This window comes from Oryza glaberrima, chromosome 2, assembly GCF_000147395.1.
Source record: "Oryza glaberrima chromosome 2, OglaRS2, whole genome shotgun sequence".
Lineage (NCBI taxonomy): Eukaryota > Viridiplantae > Streptophyta > Magnoliopsida > Poales > Poaceae > Oryza > Oryza glaberrima.
In genome coordinates this window covers 25,607,109-25,618,613 of record NC_068327.1, presented here as the reverse complement: position 1 = coordinate 25,618,613, position 11,505 = coordinate 25,607,109, and the positions used below count along the sequence as shown (strand labels likewise).

The 11,505-nt window shown below is 44.0% G+C and overlaps 1 protein-coding gene across 2 annotated transcripts; it reads right to left on the bottom strand.

The window, feature by feature from the left end:
* Positions 1–670: 670 nt before the first annotated feature.
* On the bottom strand, positions 671–5,377 carry LOC127763294 (GTP-binding protein YPTM2). Of its 2 annotated transcripts, none has more exons than XM_052287950.1 (8): positions 5,181–5,377; positions 3,182–3,254; positions 2,808–2,855; positions 2,678–2,725; positions 1,570–1,641; positions 1,320–1,475; positions 1,099–1,202; positions 671–1,002 (listed from the first exon to the last, which is right to left on the bottom strand). In XM_052287950.1, the coding sequence occupies exons 1-8, from the start codon at positions 5,192–5,194 to the stop codon at positions 906–908; spliced, it is 612 nt and encodes a 203-aa protein (XP_052143910.1). In that variant the 5' UTR covers positions 5,195–5,377; the 3' UTR covers positions 671–905. The 2 variants fall into 2 exon arrangements, with proteins under 2 accessions (XP_052143910.1, XP_052143909.1); XM_052287949.1 differs by lacking the exon at positions 5,181–5,377 and adding an exon at positions 4,215–4,252.
* Between the last annotated feature and the right edge of the window lie 6,128 nt (positions 5,378–11,505).

Sequence of the window (11,505 nt, the reverse complement as noted above, 5' to 3'; positions counted from 1 at the left end):
AAGTATACGGACATATTAAACGTAAACTAATAACAAAACAAATTATAAAACAAATTATAGATTCTACCTGTAAATTGTGAGACGAATCTATCAAGTCTAATTAATCCGTCTATTAAGTCTAATTAATCTATCATTAGCAAATGTTTACTGAAGCACCACATTATTAAACCATGACATCATTAGGCTCAAAAGATTTGCCTCGCAATTTATATGCAAACTATGCAATTGATTTTTTTATCCACATTTAATGCTCCATGTATATGTTTAAACATTTAATGCGACGGAATTTTTGGAATTTTAAAAGAAACTTTTTTGAAAGTTTAAAAGAAACTAAACACAGCCGTATATAACTATATGATGACATGAAAGACAGACATCAGCTACCGCTACTGCTAGATAGCCTCGTTGACCAACATGCAACAGCATAATTAACTCTTATTAAGACAACAATAAAGGCAAACCCCGCTAAACCCCAGTTCAGACAGAAAAATATGGGACCCAGCTAACGGCAGGAAGCATCACCCAACGAAAGACAATTTGTTTCTGCCAATCTACCAACGCACAATTAACTTTCCAGCACTGTGAGAAGTCGTAAATTTGTAATCTGGTCGAGTCTAACTAAACCATGCAAGAGAAAATACTTTCTATGCAAACGAACGGAGATTGCGAGAAAGGACAAAATGTAAGCGTAAAATGAATCAAATACACTGGTTCTGCTTGCTCCTCCTGATTCGTGAGCAAAGAGCAACACAGCAAAGTTACATATATATTTGCAGCTCCCTAACCATCTGATTAAAGAAAAGATGCTATCAAGGGCGTTCAAATGAATATTACAAATACGTTGTAGTGAGCAAACAGTAGTAACATACGTCGAATTTTACATAGAAGGAAATACTTCGTTATCTTTAGGACGAGCAGCACGACGTCTTCTGGTTGACAGGTTGCCCGCGGATCTGCACCGTCGGTGGCCTTGCATTTGCAGCGGCCGGTTGGCTCGCCATCCTGAGAAAAACGACAGGAGTAAAATTTACCCGGATATCAGGGTAATACGAGAGCTACACTGCTCATGTGCTCAGGGATAGATTTTTAATGCTGTACCTGTCCTTGATGGATGCAGCCATAGCCATAAAGGCCTGCTCCACATTAGTGGCGTTCTTGGCACTTGTCTCCATGAATGGGATGCCCATCTCATCAGCAAACGCCTGCAGGATTTTTTAACAATTGTAGATATGTGAAATGTGTATCAATAAGGACAGTGCATGATGATCGTGAGAAAGCCAATCAATACACAGTACATCAAATGATTCTGAAGAGCTTACCTTAGCTGTTTCAGATGACACAACTTTGTTGGCAGTTAGGTCGCTCTTGTTCCCAACGAGGAGCTTGTTAACATTGTCACTTGCATAACGATCAATTTCATTCAACCACTGCTTCACATTGTTGAAGCTTTCTTGGTCTGTCACATCATATACAATCTGCATGCACAGGATAGGATGAATTAGTTTATGAAGGGGACAAGATGGCCAATACATTGCAGAAAATAGTGGTTGGATCATGTGGCCAACTTACAATAATTCCATGAGCTCCCCGGTAATAGCTGCTTGTAATTGTCCTGAAACGTTCTTGTCCAGCAGTATCCCACTGTAACAAAGTAAAAGAGTATACTCATACCACAGTCTTATCATCAATGTTTTCAAATACTAAATTCATGATGCATTTGGACCGTTGCTCCACTTCAGATTACTCTATGGATATGGATCACATTTCACCAAGTTTAATGTACTTCTCAAAGTTTGCTACTCATAAAAGAATCGTTTCTAAATAAATTTAAAGATTTCTCATCAGTGGCACAATTTGCAATAACAATGATGGACATACCAATGCACTCCATAGCCCGTATCTGAATCCAATTCTGGGTTTTAATTTATAAAGGATACTTTTGCCAGAATTGAGTTCAGATGTCGATACAGCGTTCAGCATTTAAACACATATTCAAATATGGGTAAATACTATCATATCCATATTTCAATAAGGGTTAAAGTCCAGCTTTAGCCCTTTGAACTTTTTGTTCAAACTATTTCACCCCAAACTACAAAAAAATGATTATTTTTCACTCTCACCTTTTAAAAGCAGACAAAAAACACCCTAAGACATAATTTGTTAGTGGTTTTGTTTGAAATAGACATGATTTTCCTAATTCAGACTCTTAATATGCATATTTTCTTGATGCAAATGTCACTTAATAATGTCCACCACCATGAAACTTACATAATTAAAATTCATGCTAGCAAAAGAAAAAATCACTACCATTTTGATCACAACCACCATAACATATGGTTCAGGGTGTTATGTGTCCAGTTTTGAATGTTTTGAAAAAAATAACCAGTTTTGTAGTTCAGGGTAATAAATGGACTCAGGCTGAGTTCCTTGGTGTTGTGCATGTTCCAAACTTCTCTTCCCTCGTTAGTGTGATTTTTACAAAAATAAATTATATAGGAGCATATCTTTCTGGAATATTTCACAAATATGGGAACATAACCTTCAGAACATATCTTCCTAGATTCATTGACAATAACCATAGCATCATAACTGGACATCCTTATTTGTGAATTTGTCTAGCAAAAGTAAAAACAATACAGGATCAAAAGCGATGAAGAAAAGGTAGCAGTAATCTTACGATTTGAAGCTTGATGGTCTTCCCATCCTGCTCTACTGTCCGTATTTTCTGCAAACATAATGTATAACTTATTGCTGTGCTACAACAAAGTAAATTTAACTCAAAAGTAAATCAAGAATATATTGCTTACAAAATCAACTCCAATTGTGCTGATGTAGCTGTCCAGGTATGAATCATCCTAATCACAGGAGGTAAGTACATCAATAACATTCACAATCTACGGAACAGAAAAATTAGTCAAGCTTCAAACTTGATTCTTTATTATTAAATACGAGTGAATTGTGGATTCATGATCTACAATTCATGTTTATACAACAAGATGACCAATGGAAGGAATTCCTTGCATAATTATCATAACCACTTTTCTATTGCAAGAGTGGGGTATATGGTGTTACACTGCATGCTTGTACTGAAGCACATTTACATGGACCACATGTAAGAAACTATATATTCCTGAATAACTTAGTACAAGAGCACAATTAGGAGAATGAGTTTAACTCGTACCGCAAATCTGAGAAGCAAGCACGATTTCCCAACACCAGAATCACCAATGAGGAGAAGTTTGAAAAGGTAGTCGCTGAAATTGACACAAAAAAACTAGTGTTACAGTAGCAGTACATAGACAAAATGAAATAATAATTACAGGCATAGGACTGCCACCTTCATTTCAACAACATAGTGTTTTATCTCATGTAATATACTCCAACAGTAGTGGGAATTACTTACAATAAAACATTATCTTCCCAAATCCCAAAAGTCAACTTCCCTTTATATACATAACTATCAAATCATGACATGAATGCTATGAACTAGAAATAAATGTCAATAGAGACCATTGTATTGTTTATGACTCCCTTCTATATACAGGTAAAAGCAACTGAACAATTATGCATACATCTGCTCCAATGTATGTTAATATGCTATTATCCAAACGGGGCCAATATGCGTACTATTAGTACTTGCTGAAGATAACCAAATCCAACTATGGCAATGTTTTACACATAACTACAGTGCATATGGACACCAAATCCAACTATGGCAATGTTTTACACATAACTAAAGTGCATATGGACATCAGCTGATAAATTGGCACACATATGAAGCAACATTTTAAACTAAATTCTGGTAGAATAAAATACAATTCCCATTCCCCAAATATAATCCACTACCGAGTACTATGTATGAGCCATCAGAAATCATGATGTGATTGCTGAATTCCCCTTTGTAATTCCGCCCATGCCGTTACTCAGTAAACGTCATAATGAAGAGCACATCCTCAACAATCCCCAACCCCCAGGACGCACCGCGATAGCCGCCGCCCGCCCACGCGCACGTCAAAACCACATGTTAGAACACGAAAACCTAGCCAACAACCATGCAAAGCGATCCGCCAGCGCTCTCCCACTCAGATCCAGCCAAAATACCCAGCCACGACACAAACGTGGCCACCGAACAACCAGCACGGCGAAACTGAGCGAGATCACAGAAGAGCACACGAACCATAGGAAGGAAGGAGGCGAGGGATCATAGGCCTTACTACTCGGGATTCATGCCGGACAGACGGGGAGTGACTACAACTAAGATCCAGAATGGAATGGGTGATTTTTTTTTCTTTTTCCTTTTGCAAAATAAACTGCTAGAGGGAATAAGAGAGTTATGGAGGGGTCTTTTACAAAAGATAAGTAGGAGGCTGGCGGCTAATCGAAAAATCTTGGCCGTAGGATGTTGATCCAAAGGCTCCAGATAGGCGTGTGCATGAGTGCATCTACCTAGCTGTGTGCATAGGATACGCTGCCAAACAGGTACCATTATATTGTTTAAGTTTGCCTTCCATATACAGATAAAAGTAACTGGAGTAACTGGAATAATCATGCATACACCGGCTACAGATGGGAGATTGGGAAATGCGCTATGCTACTACCAGTCACAGAGAGTTCAATAGTTAATAATATACTATTATCCAGACAGGAGTACAGGACCATATGCCTACCATAACTACTTGTTGAAGATATGCAAATATGGCAATGTTTTGTCCAGAGCAGATGGACTTCTGCTGATAAATAGGCACGCATTTCAGGAAACATTTTAAGCAGCTAAATTCTGGTAGAACATAATCCAATACCCATTCCAAAAATATTATGACCCACGACCCAGCTCCTAAGCATGAGCCATCAGAAATCACATGACCGTGTGTATGCAGCGTGAGGGATTGCCGAAATTCCTTTCTAACTCCGCACATCCCATCCCCCCAACCCACCACAACAACAACATCGTATCCTCAACAAGCCCCAAGACACGCGCGACATCCACAACCACAAATCCAAACGAATCCCCTAGCCAGATCCAGATCCAAACGACGAAAGGGAGCCAAACCAGCGCTCTCCCGCTCAGATCCGTCTCCCTAGCCCGCGCAAACCCCGCCAACCAACCATCACCGAGAAAGCCGCGCGAGATCAACAAAGCCCATACGAAGGAAGGAAGGAAGGAAGATCGGAGGCCTTACTACTCGGGATTCATGCCGGACGGAGACGGGGGGGAGTGACCGCGGGACGCTCGCCGTGGATCGCCCGCCGCTTCTTCGAGCCCACGCGGATCTGGACGGAGGGAGGGAGACGCGAGCGCGAGGCGAAGACGGGGGAGAGAGGAAGACGTGGGGGAAGGTGGGCGTGCGACCGCGTTTTTGCAGGGGGCGAGACGATAAAATACCGTGGCCTCGGAAGCGGGGGGAGGCCGCGGCCCGCGCGCGCGTGGGAGTCGTGGAGTGGAGGTGTGGAGCCTAAAGCCAAGGCCGCGGGAGCCGGACCGGCCGTGTGTTGGGCGGCGTTCGCTTCGACGCGAGGGAAAGCCTGACGGGTCGTGGCGGCCGTGAAGGCCCACTTGTTTATACGCGTATTACTCCAGCCTACCCGGTCATGTAGGAAAAAATTAAAAGCGTGTTCTAAAGAAAACCATCTGAAAGATTATTAGTTCCACATCGATAATCGATGGTGGGGGAGTACAACTTAAAGTCATTATATATAAGACTAGTTTTTCTATTGTACAGACCTTGTGACTTCGGATGAGTTTGTAATGGAGAAGACCCGATATAACATGGGTGACCCTCGGTAGATGCGTTAAACTGCACACTCTAACTCTAACAAGTAATATATACTAGAACATAGGATTTCAGCATTGGATAAAAAATACATGTGGAAGCGTTATGGACGACGTGGCCGACGCGCAAACAGTGTGTATAGAGACATGACATAACACTCCATACGCTTGATATACGTAGCAACATAACACTCCATGCATACGCTTTGATATATGTACAGAAGACGCATTAGATCAAGAAGACACGTGGAAGCGTTATGGACGGCCAGCCGACACATTGACGTCGCGTATAGAGACACGACATAACACTCCATACGCTTGATAGACATACAGTAGACACAGAAAGGAGCAAGTCAACTGAGCAAGAGGCACATGCACTACGTTATATGCTGGTTAATTAAACACTTGCATGCGAGGATTAATTAATTGCATGAAAGGAGCATGCGTTGGTGTTTGCACATGTGATAGGGGCTGGAGCTGTGGAGTTGTGCATAAGGTGACCTGCTGGCCGTGTTGAGCACAGGGAAGTGAGTCAAATTTTGTTCCACAAGAAAAAGGATCGAGGGTACTGGACCGACTCGTACAGAACCTGGACAGTGCGCAAGGGGAGGTTGACCAAGAATAAGGAGAGACCTACGTATAAGACATCCGGAGATTTACAAATCTCAAGACGATGTTCCACTATACGTCGAAGAAATGTTGCAATGTTCCATTGCTAAAAAAAATTATTTCAACATAAATTGTTCCTTGATGTTTCATCTTTTACAAAAGAATGTTTCACCGCTTTATCGAAAATGTTTCAATCGAATGAAACACTCAAGACGTGACTGCAACGACAAAGACCTAATATGTACAACATCCGAAGAAACCAAATGCAACATCCATTTAAGAAACATACAGAAAATACAGATTATAACATCATGAACACATTATGTGCAAAAAAAAACACGTGGTGTGCAACAATCCTCGCTAGCTCAACGTTGCCACAAGCCTCCTCACCTTCGCTGGCGAGCTCAGGCCCTCTCAGACCATGGCGTCTCAAGCTCTGTCCAGCGCACCGCCTCCTCGTGGCCGTGCCGCTGCTGGCGGTGAGCTTGGGGCCCTAACCGGTGATGGCTGCATCTTCGAGCGATGTAGGTGCCACCGCCACGGAGCTTGGTCCTCTTCGACGATGATTGCACCTCCTCCTCGCGGTGCTGCCGTCAGCAAGCTCGGGATCCTCTCTGACAATGGCGCCTTCTGCTCTGCCCCCACGCACCTCTCCTCCCAGAGCCACCGCTGCTGCCAACGGCGAGTTAGGGTTCCGGCGAGGTCGAGGCTTTCTTCGGCGATGGCTTATTCCTCCGGCCCCGAGGACTTGGCTCGCTTCGTGTCGTTACTAGGTGAGAGAGAAAGGGGAAACGGTGAAGAGAAGAAGACGGGGAAGAGGGCATACGACGCCTCTAAAGCGTTTTCCCAAGAATGGAGAATAGATAAGTTTGATCGGGACTCCGACTCCTTTGACGACTCAAGCGACCTCAAGACATAGTAGGTGCATGGAAAATTTGATACATCCAAAAGAACTTGACGATGCTATTGGTAGGAAGAGGTGCGAGGAGTGCAAGGCAGTTGGACCGGACCGACAGGGTGATCAGACCAATAGACAGGTTGGATGAAGAAGCTTGGACGATTGAACCATGATGTAGAGGATGGACAATTCGCTGTAGGAACTTGTAAACAAATCTAGGAGAAAGGCAAGAAGACTCTACAGATGGATAGTTTATACAGGTATGAAGGGCGAGTAGATTGGTAGCAACAAGCTAGTCAGGTCGCATATGGAATTATTTGGCGGAAACATGATATAACTAGGACTAGGTAAGGAGTTGAGATAAATACAGTTAGACCATAACTGAAAAGTGAGAGTAAACTTTATGGTGGTAGTTTCTTCGGGTGATTCAAGGCAACAATGATTTTTCTCAAAATATCCTATATTTAGTTTAAGGACGCAGAAAGTGTGGGTGTTGAATTTATTAGCTCGGTTCGTAAGACTGTAAGGAAAAAAGGGTTATTTTCATATACGGTAAGTTTGATTTATCTATTTGGTGATGACACAGGATATCTAGCCATGAAGTAGATAAAATTAAAATAAAGATAGAAACTGAAGGTGAATATGGTCTTCGGGGAGTCTGGTATGTTGAAGCATCTAGGCTCTCGTAGTTAATTTTGGTAATTAATGACAAGCACTAATTGTGAACTAACCGTTGCTATTGAGATAATATTTGAAGTTAGGTCCACGTCATGTGTGCGCATGGACGACTATCGATGGATTAAAATTTGATGGAGCGAAGCGAATAAAAGAAGACGGTAAAACTAGCGCTTTAATTTAGAATTGATCAAGGTGTAGGGCGATCAAATTTGCTAGTTTATTTTTAGTTTCACCGTACTATTAAGAGGGGTAATGACCTAGCAAAGAGATGATTTTAATTGCCACATTAGGTCATTATGCATTTAGACTTTGCTCACATTTCTTCACACACACACTCTTCACTGGATTCGGCCTGACTAGGGGCGGTCAGACCGGCCACATAGTGGCGGTCTGACCGACATGCCCTAGCCGGTCTGACCGGCCCCAAGCAGGCGGTCTGACCGGCGGCACATGCGCGGTCAGACCGGCCCCCTGGAGGCCGGGATGGTGCTGCTCAGGATGGCCGATACAAAGCCGACGGAGCCGTATTCGGTCAGACCGAGCTGATGACGGTCTGACCGAGCCAAGGCCGGTCTGACCGGCCACCCCATGTCGGTCTGACCGGCCAGGCTGATGAGGCCCTCTGACAGCACTACAATGGCTAGTTTTCTAGCCGTTGCAGAGTAGCACGGTTTGACCGGCCACATACCTCCGGTCAGACCGGCAGAGCACAGAGTTGGGGGATTTCGCCCCCAACGGCTAGTTTTGGTGGGTGGGAGTATAAATACTCCCCCACCAGCAGCAAGGGGGCTCTCTTGGCACCCAATTCAATTGCATACATCCCTTGCACCTCTCTCACACCCACTTGAGCTTTGTGTTCATCCATCTAGTGTGTTAGAGGGTTGATTAGCCAAGAGTCAAGTGCATTGCTTCCATTTGTAGAGCTAGTGTGGTACTTGATTGATCATCTTCACGCCAGGTCATTGCTTGTTACTCTTGAAGGTTGCCGCCTCCTAGACGGCTTGTGGAGGAGTTGCCCGGTGACCTCTCCGAGAAGATTGTGGAGGAGGCCCGGCGCCGGTTTGTGAGTGGTTTGGAGTTCACCACCTTCGGAGTGAAGGAAGAACTACCCTAATAATCGAGGCTTGGGTAGTCCTCTCCATGGGCCGGCTCCCGCCTTGCCCACCCCTTGACGAAGGGGGCGTGCGGTGGCTTCGTGGTTGAGCGGTGGAATTGGGCTCGCCTCAACGGGGAGTAGGAAACCGGCGAGTTTCCAAACCTCGGTGAAAAATCTCTTGTCTCCTTGTCTCATATGATTGTCACATTTACATTTGTGCAATTTACATTTCTAGAGACAAACCTGAGATCATATCACCCTAGGATTGCTAAACATTGACATAGGAGTGTGATTTACTTTCCTAGAGATATAATTGAGCCACTATCACCCTAGGTTTGCAAAACATAACTTAGTTGCTTAGTTAGAGTTGACCCTCACCAAGCCTAGCAACTTAGGTTAGTTTTGATTAGGTGTCATTTAGTTTTAAATCGCCTATTCACCCTCCTCTTGTCGACATCTCGATCCTACATATGTGCCAACTAAGAAGGAGTTCAATTTCGCTTGGTAAGACAGCTACGGTGATATGTGAGAAGGTGGAACACTGTTGCAGGTGGATTCTAGAGGAAGAAGTTACGGAGATAGCGAAGTCTCTTGAAGAAAAAGGAAACAACTCAATACTGAATAACCAGTGGATCGACATAGTGATTCTACTACTTCTGTGTGGCAAATATTCGTCAAGGTGGTGGAGTTTGGTATCAGAGCTTGCCACGTGTTCCAACACCATTAATTGTATGAATCACTTGAACCCGCACACATACACGTAGCCCTATTCGCGCAATATGTTGATCGTGCACAACTCGTGTGTGGATAGGAGATACATGTAGCCAACCATGCACAAATATATGGAGATTGTCGCTAAATCCCTAGAAATCACTATTGTCGATCTACTGGCCCCCCTCCCCCACCCACCCAAAAAAAAGACTAATGTCTGACCATGTTCAGAGCCGTGTAAATTGTGGAATTATATTTCCACCACATGCGAGTCGCACCAGTCCCGAGTTAACCTGAGTACCGACTCCTCTTTAGCTGCTATCCGACTCGATGTAGGTGAGTTGGCCTCCAGCTTCACGTTCCGATCTCATATATGGTATGATGATCTATATTTGGTACTAACATCATCTGCTATTCGGTGTTCCCACGCCAAAATTAGTTAGTCGATATAGCGGAACACCAACTAACCTTCTCATTCGCTTCAGCCACTGATCACCTGATACATGCAAGATGACCACACAGGAACACACGATATTTGTTAATGAGGTTTAGCTGAAACTTACATCACGGGGCTCTGATTATGGGCGCTCCTCCCCGATCAACATAGCATCTAACCGCTACGAGTCTATGGCCTTATCACCATCGTCTTCCTACGTGTTTATGCTACATTATAGTCGTCATGATTATATTGTGTTGTCTCCTTCTCCATTTAAGAGAGTGCATATGAGAAAGTCCGACTTTAATTCTACCCTACACTTATTTCAGCTCCAAGTCTAACTTTATAAAAAAAGTTGTATAAAGTGAATTTCTTGTGCATCTATTTTGAATTATGGAATGATTACTATATATTATGGAACTTGTCATGGTTAATTTATGGATGTCCTGACGTATCTTATGATCCTATGTTTGATTGTTAGAGGATACTATGGAATATAATAAATATATGAGAATTTGAAATTATTTTTTAAATCAGATGTACATAAAAAAAGGAAAAAGTATGAATTACATCTGAAGTATCATGGTCGATCGAATTACCCCCTTAAACCGTAAAACCAAACATCCTTCACCCCAACTATACAAATCGGACAAATAACCCCCCTAAGAATTGTTTTGAGCTGTTTTCGACTTGAGCTTGCATACGTGGCGCTAACGTGGCAATCCAGTCATCAAAGAAAATTAAAAAAAACACCTGGACCCACCTGTCATCCCTCTCCCCTCCCTAATCCCTCTACTCTCTCTCTCTCTCTCTATCTATCTATCTATCTATCTATCTATCTATCTATCTATCTATCTATCTATCACTTGGGTGGCCAACAGCGGAGGTAGAGCTCAGGCGGCGGCGGTGGAGGCAGAGGTGGAGAGAACTCGGGCAGCCGGCAGTGGAGGTGGGGAGAGCTTGGGCGGCCGGCGACGACGGTAGGTTGCGTCGCGGGAGAGCGCTCCACAGCGGGTGAAGGGGTGCGCCGAGGAGGACGCTAGAGGCCATGGTGTCCATCAACTTGCTGTCGGCGACGGGAGGGCCTCTCCACACTGCAAGGAGAGAAGGATGAGAGAGATGGGGAAAGGAGTTCGGTTTGCCGGCGGTGGAGGCGGAGGCGGAGCGAGCCGCTTCCCCCAAATTCGGCTACCACCACCCTCTTCTCGCCTTTGGCCCTCTGCGAGGAGGGGGAACTGGTCAGCGGGCTCCGGTCGGTGGCGAGCAGCAGCGGACACGGCTAGGTCGGCGAGGCGAGAGCGGCGGGC